This window comes from Podarcis tiliguerta (genome assembly GCF_965153285.1).
Source record: "Podarcis tiliguerta genome assembly, chromosome: 6".
In the NCBI taxonomy this organism is placed as follows: Eukaryota; Metazoa; Chordata; class Lepidosauria; order Squamata; family Lacertidae; genus Podarcis; species Podarcis tiliguerta.
Genome location: NC_139539.1, coordinates 15,337,071 through 15,355,351, shown reverse-complemented (window position 1 = coordinate 15,355,351; position 18,281 = coordinate 15,337,071). Strand labels below are relative to the sequence as shown.

The 18,281-nt window shown below is 44.0% G+C and overlaps 1 protein-coding gene across 4 annotated transcripts in view; it reads left to right on the top strand.

Moving 5' to 3' along the window:
- Positions 1-16,819, top strand: part of TFAP2C (transcription factor AP-2 gamma) — a 32,276-nt gene extending 15,457 nt beyond the window's left edge. For 3 of the 4 annotated variants that reach the window (XM_083447000.1, XM_083446999.1, XM_083447001.1), the window contains exons 3-7: positions 1,908-1,959; positions 4,399-4,621; positions 6,283-6,401; positions 10,746-10,887; positions 14,684-16,819. In XM_083447000.1, coding sequence (XP_083303126.1) covers positions 1,908-1,959; positions 4,399-4,621; positions 6,283-6,401; positions 10,746-10,887; positions 14,684-14,969 — 822 coding nt within the window. In that variant the 3' untranslated portion in view covers positions 14,970-16,819. The remainder of the gene's footprint in view (positions 1-1,907; positions 1,960-4,398; positions 4,622-6,282; positions 6,402-10,745; positions 10,888-14,683) is intronic. The other variant, XM_083447002.1, reaches the window with a different exon arrangement.
- The last annotated feature ends 1,462 nt before the right edge of the window (positions 16,820-18,281 follow it).

Sequence of the window (18,281 nt, the reverse complement as noted above, 5' to 3'; positions counted from 1 at the left end):
GGAAACTTAAGGGATGATCCTTCTTTATGCTTTTCATTTATACCTGACATTCCTCAAAAGAGCTCAAGGCAGCATACATGCCCCTCCCTCAGTTTGTCCTCGCAACAACCCTGTGGGGTAGGTTAGGCTGAGAGATAGTGACTGGCCCAACATCACTCCATGAGCATTGTGGCTGAACAGGGATCTGAACCTTTTCAGGTCAGGGTTGGGGGAACCTGTAGCCCTCCAGATTTTGCTGATCTCCTAACTTCCCTGACCATTGACCATGCTGGCTGGAGTCCAGTCATCTCTGGAGGGTCACCACACCACAATGAGGCAAATGGCAGTCTTGCATGGAAGAGCCATGGAGGAGCATCATGTGCACTGTCTCTTGTTCCATAAATGGTCGGCATACATAGAGTGCTTCAGTGATGAGGATGTACTTGTTGGTTTTAGTTTTAGTCCCCTAATTGAGGAATTGAGAACTTGTTCATTGACTCGAACTCCCACCAGCCCCTGCCAATATGGCCTGTGGTCAGGGTTGATGGGAGTTGTAGTCCAACGGCATCTAGAATACCACAGCTACTCCTGACCCTAGTTCAAAACACTTCACATCTATTTCAATAATTTGCCTTTTGAGTTAGGTCAGAATTATCTCTGCATTGCTGAGTAGTGGCTGGCTTAGTGAGTTCACTGCGAGGAGAGATTTGGAGAGTCCCTCCTTCATTCTCTTACAGAGCAGCCCTATGCCTGCCTGCTCGGAAGTAAGATCCATTGGGTCTAATGGGACCTCCTCCCAGCTACGCACACACAGGATTGCATCCTTGGTCGTTATACAAAACCGTTGCAAGAGAACCCACTTCTGCATTATTGACCAGGTGTTCCTAAAGCTCAGAGTCTTACAGATCTGCAGTGTCTTACAGATTAAAACCAGTCACTTAAAAGTTCCATTCCTTGCACTGTGTTCCAAAATCTGCAGAATATCACCACTATGAATAGACCATACAGAACAGGCTCTTGGGGGGGGGGGACACTATAGACTGGAGCCCACCATTTTGCTCAGCAAGAAGCTAGACCCGTTTACTAATTTGTAGAATAAACCCTGGACAGATCCACTCTATGCACTTGAAGGACATACAATGCACATTTTAAGCCCATGTCTTCCCCTGAAGAGTCCTGGGAGCTGTGGTTTTGTTGAGGGTGCTAGGAATGTCTAGCGGTGTGAGTGGCAAACTACACTTCCCAAGATTCTTTGGGGGAAGTCATGTGCTTTAAATGTATGTCAGGTGTCCTTTAATAATTTAACGGTATGGCGTGGCTCTCCTTGCTCTTTGTCCAACATCTTTTTCCTCCGGACTGAAGAGAAGGTAATCGGTCCACAAAAACTTTATAATGGTCCCCATTTCGGAAGCCAAATTAGGGCAGCAGTACTGCAGTTTCATGTCTTGTGCACACTGCAATCCTTAAAAGCCTTGGGTGAAATTTATCTCTTACTAGTCGTGCTGAAGTCCTGGTGAAATCGGTGTGCAGTTAAGTGCATGGAGCTGCAGTCCTAAATGTGCGCAGATACCCTCTGAGAAATAAGCTAACTTAATGGGACTGAATTCTGAGTTAGCATCAGAAATGGGCTGCACACACTAACTATAAATAAAGTGCCACTGATTTCAGTAGGGCTGGCGCCTCTGTATGCATTCTTAAGAGAAGACTGTACACCCGATTGTTGGTCTCTGGTCACTACGTGGGCATCCTATTGGAATAAAAGGCTCTTCTTGCAATTAATATGTTTAGGGTTTAGCCTTAAAGTTAATCCGTGGGTTCATAGCCATTTGGAGGAAAATAGCATTGTGTATGTGCATTTCGTGTAGAAGATGGGGTGTATTTTCTTTATTCCACAATTGTGTTCTAAAAATTTCACATTCTCTCTCCAGCATGTGGAAGATCAGCATTTATTAATGCATGACCAGACAGTCATTAGAAAAGGTCAGTAATTCTGCATTCTCCTGTTGGTTTTTCCTCTTGTCTTCTTTTTAAAAAGATAAGAATTTCTAAGTGATAAAGGCTAGTTTCATAGCAGTAGATTGTTTTGGAAAAAAGATTTTTCTTTTGTGTGGCTTTTTTCTTTTTAAAAAAATGAAGTTTCTGTAAACGAAAAATAGAGCTCCCCTACTCCTTTCCAGTTCTCTGCATGAGCTAGCATGTGTGCCGGAGGCGGTATTCCATATACTGTAACCCATTTACTCCAAAGTAAGTAGGTTGTGGGTTTGACTGGAGTGTGCATTTGTTTACATACAGATGTTTTTAAAGGCTGTTAAAAAAAATATTCAGGATGTGGAATTTGGGACTAATAAAATGGGTTATTAAATTTTCTTGTGGAAACTTTAAAAACTAGTCTGAGCTGTAATTTCCCCAGGAACAGCAAATAACTGTACTTGCTATACCAGGGAAAAAAAATTCCTGATGCAACAATCCACACGGGTGAACTGTTGCTTTTAAGCGTCAACATGCTATTCTATGGGAAACTAATTGCTTCCCCTCTTGAGATTATTACCAAGTTATGGTTTTGCACTGTGTGGATTACAGTATGATTATGTTAAGAGTCTCTGAAATGAAAGAGCTTCTATCCTTGAGCGTGTAAGGCAAAAATCTAAGGCTATTGCAGATACTTTTGAATTTTTGATTCCTTTTTCATATGGTCTTTGCAAGCGAAGCAGGAATGTTTGGCAAGGCAGGTGAATTAATGAAGAATTGTCAAAAGCTGATTGGGTGGTGGGAAGAAATGTTCTATTGATCTAATCCAGGGAAGAGTAGATGTGGATCCCAAGTATTACAATACAGGCTGGAGAAAAGGCTAAGAGCTTTTGCCTGTTGTCAAATTAACCAGGGAATGCCACTGTTTTGAAGCAAGGTCTTTATTCTCTCCTGCATCTAGGAGTTTGCCCATGTTTCTTTTCTTTCCTTATTAGAAAGGGAAGACTTGTCACTACTTTTATTAATGACCTGGGTGGAGGGGAGATCACTGTTGAAAGATACAGGCAAATACACAGATAGGTACAGGCAGGCATGGAGGGAGAAAAGTGAAATTGCCTTCAAGCTTTCTAAGCAGGGAGGAATGGGTTAACCTTGCTGCCCTATTGCTTCTAAATGCATGGGCTTTAGGATTTATCCACAGTGAAAAGTTTTCATTGGTGGCATTTTTTTTGGGGGGGGGGGACGGACTGATGTGGTGGATACCAGGGTAGATGAACTCCTTGAATCTTGTTCTCTGTCCCTTCCTCCCCTTTTACTTTGTTTAAAAATAATAATCAAAGGAGAGTTTTTCCTGAAAAACCTCAGGGTGACTTGGAAAGGAAAAATGTGACTGAGAAAAAGCAGAAATGTTTTTTTGCTGTAAACTGTGCTGATCTGAGAATTAGCTCACAGCAGAAGTATTTTTTAATTTATTTTTTGCTGTCAGCTTCATGCCGCTTGAGAATCTTCCTCTTTTGATAAATAATATTGGGCCTGATTGTTAAACCGTTTCCTGGTCCATATATTATGGGGGGGGGGGGAGGGGGGGAGGGGACACCGGCCTTTGATTTGGCAAAACAGGACTGTTTCTCAGGCACACGTAAGATAAGTTCTACTGACTTGCTTACTTTACTACAATTCCTGCAATGCAACTGTGCATTTATGGCGGCTGTTTACAAATCCCCCCTCCCCACGCAAAAAAGCAGGGAATGCATAACTAAAAAAGAGGATGTAGATTTGCATGAAATATGCAAATGTAGATATGAAAAATTATTACTGTAAGTTAAATGCAATGAACTCTTGATAGTGGGAGATACAGTGCCCTTTATGCTTGCTCAATCTGCTATCCAGGTGAGGGGCAGATTCAAGGCTGATGTTCTCCCACCTTACGGTTCTTTGTTGTTAAAGACGGAACAGCTGTTCAGACAGAGGATTTTCCCCTGTCGAGTAGGGCATGCAGCCCCCCAATGCCATTTCAGGTTTCAGAAAAAAGGAAACTTCCTTTAGTTAAATGAAGCTTGCATTTTATAGCAACAATAAAACCGAGCATTTCTGCCAGAGAAAAATAGGCTGCATTGCTGCAAACTGGAAAAGCAGTTAAGCATGCATATATATATGTATGTATTACTCTTTTATCATTAAATAATCTTAGTAGGAGTGCATCAAATGTGGATGGTCTTCTACATTTTTCACTTTCTTACTGTATAGTTTGCAGTTACAAGTTTCAGCTGTTCTTCATGAGAACCCCATTGGGAAATGCATCTTAATGGGTTAATAAAGTACAGTGGATTTATGACGTCTAATAGATCTATTAAATGTTAAGTGATTTAGACTTCCCTAAAGGAAAACCCAAAAGTGGGGATGAAAAACACACCATCCTCTTTCCCCCCCTGTATATCTTGGTTCCCCTAGGTCCTATTTCATTAACGAAAAACAATGCATTAGGTCTCCCTTGCCAGAAGGATGGACTTATCGGCGTCGTGATCAACCCCAACGAAGTATTCTGCTCTGTTCCTGGGCGGCTTTCTCTTCTCAGCTCGACGTCTAAATACAAAGTGACAGTAGCAGAGGTTCAGAGAAGGCTCTCTCCTCCAGAATGTCTCAACGCTTCGTTGCTGGGAGGGGTTCTTCGAAGGTAGGAGGCTGTGATTTCCACCCCCCTCTTCTCTCCTCCCCCCCCAGCCCCGTCAAAACTATTCCAGTGACTAGAGCTTCTCATACCACCAAACGGCATGTAAATACCATTTTTGTGTCTCAACAATTTTGCGCAGGGAGAGAGAGTGAAACCCAAACGCTGCATCCTAATGCGGTTTATTTCCAAGCTCTGTGTTCACGCTCTTCTTTCTCTTTAGCACCCCTTGCATTTCCAGAAATGAAAAGTGCTATAACAAGTCTAGAAACAAGTTCTCTTTTTCCTGTTAATATGACACGTTGCTTCTCAGTCTACAAAAAGAGAATCTTGCACCCATTATTTTCAGGTTTTCTTACTCACTCGGCTGCCTGTGTATCACAGTGTTTAAATGGCGTTCACATAAATTAATAATCGGCCCATTCCTCTCCCACCTTTCAACCCAAGGGTACAATTTCCAGTTTGCTGTTAAGGATGCCAACTGGACAAACTTCTCACAAACATAGATACATGCCCACACCCATGTGTCTTTAATAGCAAGTCAGAGGTGCAACACCCGGCGGGTGAAGCTTTCTGAAGCAGAGCCATGCTCCCTGCTAATGTCTGTGCACAGAGCTGCTGTTAAAGGCACAGCTACAGAGACAGATCAATAAGTTGGCAACCCCAGGGGGAACTTTGTTGGAAAGATGTCCAGGGCTCCTGCTCTGCGGAACAAGCAAGGGGGTCTCCAAGGCAGTTGGGGTTGGCTTACTGCAGGCATAGGCAAACTCGGCCCTCCAGATGTTTTGAGACTACAATTCCCATCATCTCTGACCACTGGTCCTGTTAGCTAGGGATGATGGGAGTTGTAGTCTCAAAACATCTGGAGGGCCGAGTTTGCCTATGCCTGGCTAACTGCATTTTGAACTAACACGTATTGTTATCTAAAGACTGGACCCTCCCTCGCCCAAGATCATGAAGTCTAGGGCTAAAAACGACCTCTAACTGCACCCATGGAGAATTCTAACTTGGATAGAGAGAGGAGAGATCTTCTGAGCAAGGTTCTTGGATAGGTTAAAGCACACACACAGAGTGTTTTAAGAGCATCTGTTGTGGTTACTTTCTAAGAAGAACCAGAGCTATTGGCGTCCTTGAGGAATAATCAAAAGCATGTGGTTTGAAACACCAAAGGGGGGTGCTGGTGAATCCAGCTCAGACCCACCCTCCCCAATATTCCTCCTTCTCAAATGGACTCCTGATTTCGAAGGCCTGGGCTGGGATTGCAATCTTGGTTAATATATATCTATGCTTGTGCCGCAACAAATGCTCAACTTGATGCTCCATGCTTGTAAAAGGTACAATTTTCATTACGCCTGCCATAAGTGTAATGATCTTTGATAGTGTGAATGCAAAGGCAAAGCGTATTCTCTCTCTCCCCCCGCTTCCTTTCTTTTTGATCTTGCTTTCTGATGTTTATGTGATGGAGCATTAAAAAGTAGGTCAAAGCTTGTTTTTCCATTCTGACCCCCCCGCCCTCGATTCCTCTCGCCCCCACCCCCGCGCAACACAACAGAACTGCACTGAATGTCAGTAATTTGGCATTTCTCAATTGCTTTGAAATGTGGCCTCTATCGGGGGTGTGCGGCTAAATAAAACATTGTCCACCTCTTTCTCCCTGCTATTTGCAGAGCCAAATCTAAAAATGGTGGCCGATCTCTAAGGGAGAAGCTGGACAAAATTGGCCTCAACCTTCCAGCTGGCAGAAGGAAAGCTGCAAATGTGACTTTGTTGACATCGTTGGTGGAAGGTCAGTCTTAATTATTTATTTTTTTAAAAAGAGCCTTTCTGGGTAAAGGACAAACGAGGTGACTTGGATGAGCATGTCCTCTAAAGCTGTGTTGTTCCATTTTCAGACTTTAGCCCAAATATTCATATCTGGACTTTCTGCTTCAGCCGCTGCCAACATGATTCTCTCCAGTTGTTTCTGGACTGCAATCCCTGGCTGGGGCTGATAGGAGTTGTGGTCCAAAATGATTTGGAGGATGAAGGGCAGACACACACCATGCATTTAAAGTACATCCAGCACGCCTTTAAAAACTCCTGGGAATGGTGAATTTCCCCATTTGCAGAGCCAAAATCCCCAGTAAAGGTAAAGGGACCCCTGACCATTAGGTCCAGTCGTGACCAACTTTGGGGTTGCGGCGCTCATCTCGCTTTATTGGCCAAGGGAGCCGGCGTACAGCTTCCGGGTCATGTGGCCAGCATGACTAAGCCGCTTCTGGCGAACCAGAGCAGCGCACGGAAACACCGTTTACCTTCCCGCTGGAGCGGTACCTATTTATCTACTTGCACTTTGATGTGCTTTCGAACTGCTAGGTTAGCAGGAGCAAGGACCGAGCAATGGGAGCTCACCCTGTTGCGGGGATTCGAACCGCCGACCTTCTGATCGGCAAGTCCTAGGCTCTGTGGTTTAACCCACAGTGCCACCCGCGTCCCTAAAACTCTTAACTAATTACAGTTCCCAGGAGTGTGCTCTATAAATATGCGCCGGATGTACTTTAGATATATGGTTTGGATCTGGTTCTACCCTAAGAGTGTTTAACTTGAATTTTTGTTTTGTTTTTTACCACTACCGCATGGTGTGTCAGTGTTGCTGTTGAGACTTGCGCCCCCCATACCCGTTGAAGCCCAGTGCTCCAAAATCATTAGGAGGGAGAAAGAGAGAGAGATATAAGTGTGGGGGTGCAATTTCACAAGCATTAAATTGGGGGTGGGGCCATTGATGTAATGCAGGATGTAGGCTGCGTGTGTTTGTGGGGGTTAACGTTTATCTGAGCCTGCGCAGACTCTAAACTGGAAACTGAGCTGCTGTAACTCCCTCCTTGTGACTCATCTGTGTGTGAACAAGCAGCTGATCTGTGCTTGAGTAATTAACAATCCCAAGTTTTTATTCATAGAAATTTTTATGCCAGTGATTCTCAAAAGATCTGGATAGCCGATGTGTGCATAGTCTCCTTTGTTCCTTTTTCTTCTCCCTCACCCCCAGATTATGTCCCGATCCATACTTTTACCGTTGGCCAAATAAATTCATTTCTAGGAGGGGAAGGCAGAGTGTGCTCCATCGTTGCTTTTCTGCAAGAGCTGTGGATGTGGTGTAAGCAGGAGAGCAAATCGGTTAGCCTCTCTAGTGGAATCCTAGGAACCTCTCATCATTTAACTAATTCATTTCCAGAGGCACATTAGTGTGTGTCTCACCAGACAGTTTGGTGAATTCTTGCCCCACTGCATAACTTTTGATTAAGGAGTTTGATACAAAGCTTTAAGGGGACCAGATCTAGTTGAAATTAATCCATAAATTAAGAAAGTGTCTAAAAAGAGTTTTAAGAATCCGGAATGAGAATGTTCATTCTGATAACTAGCTTAGGAATGTCCCCGAGACAGCAGTGGTTCAGTGGTGGAGAGTTCCCAGTAGAATCCAGTGTTTTGAAAGAGCAATAGCTCACCCATAATCAAAGCTCCATCAGCCTCCAATAACCTTCAGATCAGAGAAAACTGTTTCCAAAAGAATTATTATTATTTTTTACTTGGCGGTGGAGTTTAAGGCGAGAGTGTAGCAGACAGAAAGCACATGCGGTGGTTTACTAAGTGAGAGCAATGCTTTATTAAAGCCATGGTTTCTTTGGGATAAATAATCTTTGGGTTTGCAGCCATGGGTTCTTTTTAGGTTTTCTACAAATAGAATGTGTGTTTAAAGCAAAAGATTTAATGAAGGAGGAAGGGATAACTTGTTGGTACTACAATTCCCACCATCCATGACTGATTGCCATTTTGTTTCGGGCTGGTTTGAGTCTCAACATCATCTGCAGGGCCACAGATTCCAAATTTTGGATTTGATGGATTTGCAATTCCATGTCTTTAAGCACATGGTGTACACCCATTTGAAATAATTAACTGAAATAACTCGGGGGGGGGGGGCTGAGCTAGCTCACATGTGCATGGATGTTTAACTCTGATGAATGGAAAATGAATGTATGAATGGCGTCCATTGAAAACGAGCATGTCTGAGATGATGCACCACCTGCCTGTAGCAGCTAATCTATGATGGTTCACTCAACACTTGCAAGAGATCACTTGGTGCACATTCATCACATTTATTGCAACATAGGCAAACCATCCTGTATTTTCTGAGCAAATGTGTTCCATCACCGGAATGCCGGGTCGATTGAATTCAAATGGGTGAAATATGCTTTGCATCCCACATCTTTTGTTTAACTGGATTGTCTGGGTGGAATCCGGATCCATTAAAATGAATAGTTGCTTTGCTCGTTGTTTTGATGGGAGTTGTCCTCAAGTTTTGGATGAGTGTCTTTTTGGTTCAAGCTGCACCAACCGTAAGGGAGGGGATGCGCTGAACTTGTAAGCCAGCCGTGGTAGCTTCTGTCGCTGTGCGGCTTTACAAATATCTAAGCGGCTCGGAATTTTGTGTTCATCCAAGCTACTTAATTGTGAAGTAATATTTTGCAATCTCTTTTGACATCTTCCAAAAACAGTCTGGGAACAGAGGCCCAATTACAGGATGAGAAGGTAGAATTTGGCTAATTATTGGGGTGGGGGTGGGGCGGGGACGTAGGATGATGCAAGAAACTCTGCCTCAATCCTAAACAAAATCCCTAGAGCTCCAGTCCGAAGAGGATGTTTCTGTACAGACAAATGTCCAAAAAGGGTTTCTTGCTGAAACTTGTTTTTCAAGAGAGCTTTGTTTGATCAATAGAGTAGCTCAATAAGTCTCCACCCTTTTTGGGGTCTGGACCCATCGTTAGCATAACATGTATGCCGTGGGAAAACCAGGCCATCTTTTTTTATTCCCCACGAGAGCATGGCAGCCGTTTGGGGCACCTTGGTCTCTTGCACGATTTCAGGAAAAGATCTCCCCCCCAAAAAAGTTGGTTTTTGTGGGGGGAGGGGTCCATGATCTTGCAAGGCGCTATGTGTTTTTGGCGCTATACCCGAAGAAAATGCTTTTTCCTAGCCTGTGATCTCGCGTGTTTCACGTGACTTGTGCAGGATTTTGGACCTGGAAGATGGTGTCCCGGATTTGGGCCACGTTGTGTTGGAGGGTATGGTATGTGAAGACTCACGCCGCCTTACTTCCACATATTTATACGGTGACAATGCTACTGCTGAAACCCTCATTAGGTCAGCCTGCAACCCAGTTAGCATAGCTTTTGTCAACCTGGTTCATTCCAGATGTTTGGGACAGAAGCTCCCATCAGGGATCAGAGACTGGGTGAGAGTGATGGGAACTGTAGTCCAAATGGTAGATTGCTTCAAGATGGTGTGGACCTTCTCTTGTTCCCAGCTGAAAATCACTTTCTCTTCAGCATCGTGTGTTTTTGTGTGTGGAGGGGAATAAGTTGGTGCGCTCACAAAGAGACAGGCCCTGTCCACTCTTGGGCCTGGCTGTGCCAGCCTGTAGCTCCCGATGTATTACTCATTTCGCCCCAGAGATTCTAGTCCTTGATGGTGAAAAAGTTTTCCCACCCCTAGACTAGCTGATCCGCACCCTAGAACAAACCAAAAGGCTAGCTAGAACAAGGGGGTGAGGTTTGTGAGGCCTTGGCCTAATTTTCCTTGGGCAGCAAGGAGAAATGGAGGACACCGCACCCATATTGTGGACTCTGGCCACTGGTTCCACCAGCTTGGTCCCCTGTCTGCACGCAGCCCCTGACAGGCCACCCTCAAGGATTATCCTGTGACAGAATTCTGCCAGTCACTGGTTTAGACTAAGAACAAATAAACCCTTATTGGAGCCTTTGGATATCAAGGCAGAATTGCTCAGGTTTCTTCTAGACAGATTTTGAAATCGAGTGGCACTTAACGTAAATTATGAGCCTGCTGGAAAATTAACTTGGACTTTATGGTCTTAAGTAGGGCATATCATGAAAACAGTGTATTATGGAAAATTTGTGCTGCAAACTGCTTTTGTTTTTTTGGAGGGGAGGTATTAAACTAATATTAGATATTAACTTAATATCTAATGTAACTCACCCTGGGACCTTGGGGTGAAGGGTGAGTAATTAATAAAATGAATAAGAAGAGGATGATAATAATCACAGCTTTATTTTTGTGGTTCTTTTTTCATCTTTTCCAGGCGAAGCTGTACATCTTGCCCGGGATTTTGGCTACGTCTGTGAAACTGAGTTTCCTTCCAAAGCTGTGGCTGAATACTTAACTCGGCCGCATCTGGGGCGTAATGAGATGGCTAACAGGAAGAACATGCTGCTGGCTGCAAAGTAGGTATTCTCTTTTTGAACATGAGCATCCTGGACGACCAATTTGTATTTTAGCATTTGTATCGTAACCCTTAGTACTACGTAAAGGAGGACTGTGATCTGCATGTTAAAAGATTTAGGGCAGGCATAGGCAAAAATCTGGCCCTCAAGATGTTTGGGACTACAATTCCCGTCATCCCTAGCTAATAGGACCAGTGGTCAGGGATGATGGGAATTGTAGTCCCAAACATCTGGAGGGCTGGAGTTTGCCTATGCCTGATTTAGGGGATGGTGGCAGTTGTTGAGGCTTGCTTTAAGGCAAGGCTTCCTGATATTGCTGGATGGGTCATGCTGGATGAAGCTGATGGGAGCTGAACAATTACCTGAAACTTTCCTTGTCCACAGCCTATAGGCTCCTACAAGGGCTGGTTCCAAGTTCAAGGGCCCTCTGCCTAGTGTCCACAGATGGGTCCCCTCCCACATCAGTGCATTTTTTAAAAATTAAAGCAAGCTTAGGTTCCTGACGATGTTGAATGTATATGTTTGCCTGATACTGTCTTAAGCAATGCTACAGAATATCGGGGTGATTTTCATAGTAATAGAGCAAATTGTCGGAATTCTTACGCTTTTTGACATGCAAAGTTTCTTGGGGGGGGGGGGGCTGTTCACTTCCTGGCAGCTCCAGGGAGGGTAGAAAAAGACTCATTGCAAAATGCTTTCAGTTGATCTCCGTTGACCCTCTGTGGTGCTCCAGATGTTCTTGGACTCCAGCTCCCATCAGTCTCGGCCAGCATGGCCAGTGGCTACTGATGATGGGAGTTGTAGTCAAGCAGCAGGTTCCTCATCCCTGCTTGTAGGCAATTTACTCATTGAGACTGGGCAAGGCTCTGACTCCATATCAGCCTGTTTCCTGTGCTCCTTCCGAAGTTCAGCAAAGTTGGGTTCAAACTCACCAAAGTGAATGCTTTAGTTCAAATTAGAGTGGTGGAGTTAATTGCATGATTCATCTCTCCTCCCTCCCCAACTGAAAGTCATGCACAGCATCCATAGGTGCTTCTGTGTTTGGTTTTTGCTGATCACCCACCCTCTCTAGTCCAAGAACAAGCTGCTCCTCAAGGTTTGGGAAGACCTCTTCAGGACAGCTAGGGCTGTGGCTTGGTCGGTGGTGGTGGTGGTAGGAGGGCTTCGGTGGAGAATGATGGAAAATTGGTGGGACTTGCCTTGTGCAAATGGGTGTGTTTTGCATCCATGCAAAATCACCATTCAGCTCAAGACAATAGTTATTTAAAAGACTTCAATTTTTGGGGTGACACTCGCAGATTGAAGGGTACTAAAAGAAAATGTTTGAGGTGAATTTCGTCTGATGTCTAAATCTACCAAATATTTTTATTTTGAGTATTCTTAAACCAACCTTTCGCTTTTTGTTTCTGCACATTTGTTTTGTCCTAAGTTTTTTTTTGTGTGTGTGTTTTTAATGGAATAGTGGACTTCTCTAGGAGGCTGTAGCTATTTTGTGTTTTAAAAAATGTTGGATGGACCTCAGGATTGCATAGCTAGTTCCTGATACAATAGAGTTTTATGGTGATTTGTGCCAAAATCTGGTTTGGGTACCATGGTGTCTGCTTAGAGCATTTTGAGGTTTGGAGGGCAGCCCGATTTTTACTGAATCCAGTGGTGAAATTCTCTTTGAATGGAGAAAGGATTTTAAGAAGAAATCTGAAGGCTCCAGAATGCATCACACGTAGGCTATTGTTTCAGGACGACAGCTTTCCAAAGTAGAGCATTACGTATGTAGCTGCATTTGGGGCTGGATGAAAACGCTTTTTATTTTTAAATGGTGCTTAAAATGTCAATAGGAGGAAATAAGGACCTTTTAGCTTTAATATGTCTTGGCGAATGCTTGCAAGATCAAAAGGCACCACGTGCCTTTTGGAGCACAGATTCATCAAATCCTAGTAATACAGTGATCCCTGGGGGGGTTTTAAGATGTGAAACATCCAAAAGCATTTTAGGTGCATCCAGCAACACATTTCCACTTACATCATGCAAACTTGGTGAATGGTTTGGAATTTGCAGGTATTTAAACTTCAACCATATTTCTCCAGTGAGAGCTAGCTAGCTAAATTCACTGTCTCTGTTCTGTTGCCTTCCATAGCTTCTGCAAAACCAAAGCTGTGGAAATTGTCATGCAACTGTACCTTAAAAGCAGATTAAATAAAGCAGGTCTAGGCAGAAGATCATACGGAAGGGAAGGTTTTCCTTCCAGTACTCAGGGCCTGGTACACTAGTACCACCCTCCGGAATTGAGCCTGGTGGCTATGTGGGTGCTTGTGCCAAGTTATAAGAATTGGGGTAATACAATCTTTTCTTGCTGCCCAACTAACACCCTGGCAGCAGCATTCTGCACTAGCTTCACCCTGTGGACTGTATTCAAGGGCAGCCACACAGTGCATTGTAGTAGCCCAGCTAAGAGGTTGGTTCACTGATGCCTGACTGTCCAAGCCCAGGAAGTGTTCGTCACGGAGCATAGCAACTTCTTATACACCAAGTCAGACCATTAGTTTATTATTGTTTGGGAGAACAGTTTTCCCCAGACCTTTCTGGAGAATCCGAGGGTTTTACCCGGGACCTTTTAAAATGCACTCTGCCCCTGAGCTGAGGCCCTTTCCTAAGCCACCTGTGCTTTCAGAGAAATTTTAAAATTTTAATTTATTAAGTTTGTATACTACCCTTCATCTGCAGGGCAGTTCACAGGTAGCTTAGGAGTTTACTCCTCTAATCTATGCAGCTCCTCCTTTGGGGAGTGTTGCCTTATCCAGGACAGGCCATCTCACTAATTTCTGTACCCATGAGCCACTTACCCACAGCAGCTCCATCTAATCATGATTCAGCTTCAGTTGTTGGCTTGCATCCAGCCCATCACTGCCTACAGGCACTGGTCCAGGACTTGCACATCTTCTTCTGATTCAGATGGCATGGAGCGATAGAGTTGGGTGTCACCTGTGAGCTATTGCACTCCCAATCCTCAGAGGCCATCTCCTAGTGATTCCATATGCATGCTGACTAACATGGGATCCCCGTGGATCTCAAACCCCTTGCCCAAGAAAGGGTGTGTGTGTGTGAAGGCAGCAGTTGCATAGAAACTTGGTGTCCTGTTGAGAAAGATAGTCCTTCAGTACAATGGGACCCTCCTCCAAAAGGCTCCTCCCGCACTTGCACTCTACTGGGGTTGCTTTGCTCCCTTCCTTGGTGGTGCTCTTAGTGTGCTGAAGGGGTAGCTGGTGGGAAAGATCAGCCTCCCTTCGCTCCCTTCTGTCTCTTTTACCACCTCCTTTGCCCTACCAGCTTCTGAGCTTTGCTACACAGAAGAACAGTCTGATTCGGTATAAGATAACTGCTTTTGTTCAGCCTACCTTGTAGGGTTGCTCTGAGGATAACAAACACTGATCTGAGCTGTTCAAACAGCTGACGTTTGTGACAAAGGAAATGGCAGCTGTGTTCTTCATTTTTCAGTTAGCTCAGTGTTCCTCACTCGTGGGGGCGGGGGTCTCCAGCTGTTGTTGGACTACAACTCCCATCATCTCCAGCTAGCAGAGATGATGGGAATTGTAGTCCACCAACAGCTGGAGGCCCAAGTTTGAGAAACAGAAAGGTAGCTTAAAATATATTTCTGTGTTTTAGTATACATGGGGAAGTGATTAGGCACACCCACCTACACACCTGCCCACTCTTTCTGATTCGGCAAGCCGTGTCCCCTTTTTAACTGTGGCGGCCGATGGTTTTGTTGAAAGTTAATTCCATGTGTTGTCTCTTGCAGGCAGATCTGCAAAGAATTCACTGAACTCCTCACTCAGGACCGCACCCCTCTTGGCAATGCGAGGCCGAGCCCCATCTTAGACCCTGGCATCCAGGGCTGCTTGACTCACTTCAGCCTAATCACCCATGGCTTCGGGAGCGCTGCGATCTGTGCTGCCATGACGTCCGTCCAGAACTACCTGAACGAAGCGCTCAAAATAGCAGACAAAACGTACATGAACGCCGGTGACCAGAGCCCTGCGGAAACCAATAAAAGCATTGAGAAAATGGACAAGCACCGGAAGTGAGTGAGAAAGAGGAAGAAGCCAGACTTTTGTATACTGTTTCTCGCACACAGACTTTAAGATCGTCTTGCCTAGAGGGCATGTAGATAATCTTGTTACAACTTGCTTCGGGGCGTGTTTTTCGTTTTTTAAGCATCCTTTTCAGGCTCCTCTGTGAGATACATGTGTCTCTCTTTCTCTCCTTTCTTTAAAGCTGCTGTTATCCATTCATTGTGGGACCAGGGAACCGAAGATAAACATGAGTACAAGCTTTTAATTTCATTTTTTAAAAGAAAGAAAAAACTTTTAAACAGTACAAAGTGGTGCTATTTTTTTTCTCCTTGTATGGAAGTCTGTTTAGTGCTGTTTCTCAAAACTTTGAATAAGATGCTCTTTTTCATTGCGTACATCCTGATAGCAGCGTTCAGATGGAACACTAAACCGTGGTTTTTTAATGTTACCTGAAGCCCTGGAATCGAGAACCTCCCTCTTTGCAGTTGCAAGGATGAGATAGGAAGCGTTTGCTTCCTGCCTGACACCAAGTATAGTTTATCCGTATGTTAAAAAAGGACAAACCATCATTAGTGTAAATTAATCTGCCCCAGTTGATGCTCTCTAACTGTGGACTGCAGCTTTCATCAGCCCATGGTAAGGGATTATGGGAGTTGTAATCCAAAATGTCTGAAAGGCATCAAGATTGGGTGCAAGCTATGGTTTGATAATAACAATCCAGGACTATAAACCCCACGCCGACCCGGGTTGCTTCAATAAATCACATGTTTACACACAAATCATTGTTTATCATTCTGAGCGGTCACAATAAACTAAGGTTAGTGTTAAACAGAAGGCAAATGCTTCCAGTTTCCTTCTCATGGCTGTGCCAGAGAATAAGAAGAGAAGAATGGGTTATAAGCAGGATTTCCCAGGTTCTGGAAATCTTTGGAAACCAGCAACAACATAGCTCAGTATTAACCCCAGGGTATCTGAAGCCTTGACAAGGCACCCAGGACTGTAGATGTAATGGAATTTTTTATCCAAAGGGAAGTTGAACTTGGTATAAAGTGAAACAAATTGTCTGATGGTTATTTGAACACCTTGCATCACCTTGCAACCTCTTGGGGGCTTTTTGAGAGTGATTCAGACTTCTAGGCACAAATCCTGGAAGTTATTCTAATGCAGACTAAGTTTCTGCTGGACTCAAATGAACACAGAGCAGCAAGCACTAAAGTGGGGAAGCGGAACCTTCAGCTGCTCAGATCTTGCTGGACTACAGTTCCCATCATCCTCAGCTGGCATGGCTGGGGATGATGGGACTTGAAGTCCAACAGTGCCTGGGAGACCACAGGCTTCCCATCCCTGCAGTAAAGCGTACTGTAGCAGTTCTTCTTACACAAGGAAAAACTAGTTCAAGCTAAAAAGAATGCAAAATAAACTTGCTTCTGTTTTTTAAATGCCAGGATACTGCAGCTTTATATATGTCATCAGGTCTTGTGTTTTTAAAATAGGAAAAAAACTTGAAAGAATAGGCACATTTTTTTTAATTTTTTTGCCTATATAGGCCAAAAAGTTATATATATATATATGAATATATATAAATATATATAAATATATCCAGGGAGGTTTTTATGTGTATAAGGGAAAACAGTGTGTTGGAATGTATATATTTATTTATGTGTAATTTAATGGGTCTTGTAAATAATGGTGAACATTTTAATACTTTTTTTTATAAATGGGCTTCAAAATTTAAAATCCCCCCCGCCTTTCCTCCCCAAAAAAGGTAATGGGTAAGCTCAAATACACTGCTACACAGGTCTGTTTATGCTGGGTATTTAAAAGTGACTTTTTACAAAAAAAATAAAAATGAAAATCCTGAATTCTTGCCACTGTAGAATTTGTATCCGATCTGAGGTGTGTATTGACAAAGCAATAACTTTGTGTACTTGGTATCCATTCAAAAGGAGTGTGTTTGTTGTGTGTGTGTGTGTGTGTGTGTGTGAGAGAGAGAGAGAGAGAGAGAGAGAGAGAGAAAGAGAGGGAGGGAGGGAGAGAAGAAGAAGAATGGAAGTCATAAAAAAAACCTATATCCCACTTCACTTGTAAATGTCTTCCTGTTACCCAAAAGGCATTGTATAGGATAATCCATATAATAAAAATATTCTGGATAGAAAGTATTGAATGGTGTTTAACTGGAAGTGGGTTGGGGGGGGCGGGAAGAGGAAGAGTGTTTTTGCGTCTTATGGGGGATGGGCAGCAGAATACCGAAAATGGACATTGTAATTGAATACACAGTTCTTTATAGTGCATCGAACTAATGGAACAGACATGTGAAGCTGAGTGCCAGCGCAGCTAATGGTTTCAATTATATCAGGAACCATCTCTCTATTGCCATGACTGCTCTCTTCCCCTACCTCCGTCCTCACGGATAACGATGTGCCAAGGCAAAGAAGGAGCCTGAAAGCTTCCTTTAAAAAATAATAAAATAAAATAAAATGCTCTGTCTAATCACTTAAGCATATAAATTCAGAGCTGGCCCAAGGCACTTTGCTGCTTGAGGCAGAGGAGAAGGTGGTACCTCGCTCCCATGGTCAGAAGGTGACTGAGGGCCAACTTCAACACTGGTTACAGGATAGCACCATATGAGGGGTGGGGCCTGCTGGCTAGTTTAGTGGGTACAGGGCATTCCTGGCTTCTGCCCTCCAACAAAGGGGAGCAGCCAGGGAGGTGGTGCTGCTGCCACTCCTCAGCTTCTGCCGCCTGAGGCACTTGTCTCCCTCTGTCCAATGGTTGGGCTGGCCCTGTGTGCATTGAATCTGAGGGTTCCAAAGGCACAGGCCTATGGTGCATGTTTTGTTTCTATGCCCATCCCAGCAATTTCTAATGTGGCAATTCCTGAAATGGGAGAGCGTAACCACAGTTCCATGCATTGAAAGCCTCAAGGTTGGATTACAGCAATGCGCTTGTGGGGTCAAACTACCACCAACTGATCTATAAGGCCCTGCACTGCTTGGGATCTGGTTACCTGACAGACTGCCTTATTTCTTACATCCCCAGTAAGGCAACGGGTCTCGTTTAAGTTTCCCACTCTACAGCAACACAGAGCAGGGCCTTCACAGAGCAGTGGCTGCCCTTGCTCCATGGAATAATATTTCTGATGAGATATGTCAGGTGCCCACAATCCATACTTTATAGGTCTCTGCCATGGGCACCCACTTCGTCTTTCCTTAAAAACCCATCTTTGGTTCTTTGCGCTCCTTTTAGCTGATTTTATTATATTTTGTACATCACCTTGGGACCCTGGAAGGATTGGTCCAAGGGCAAAGGGAGCCACTTCTATCA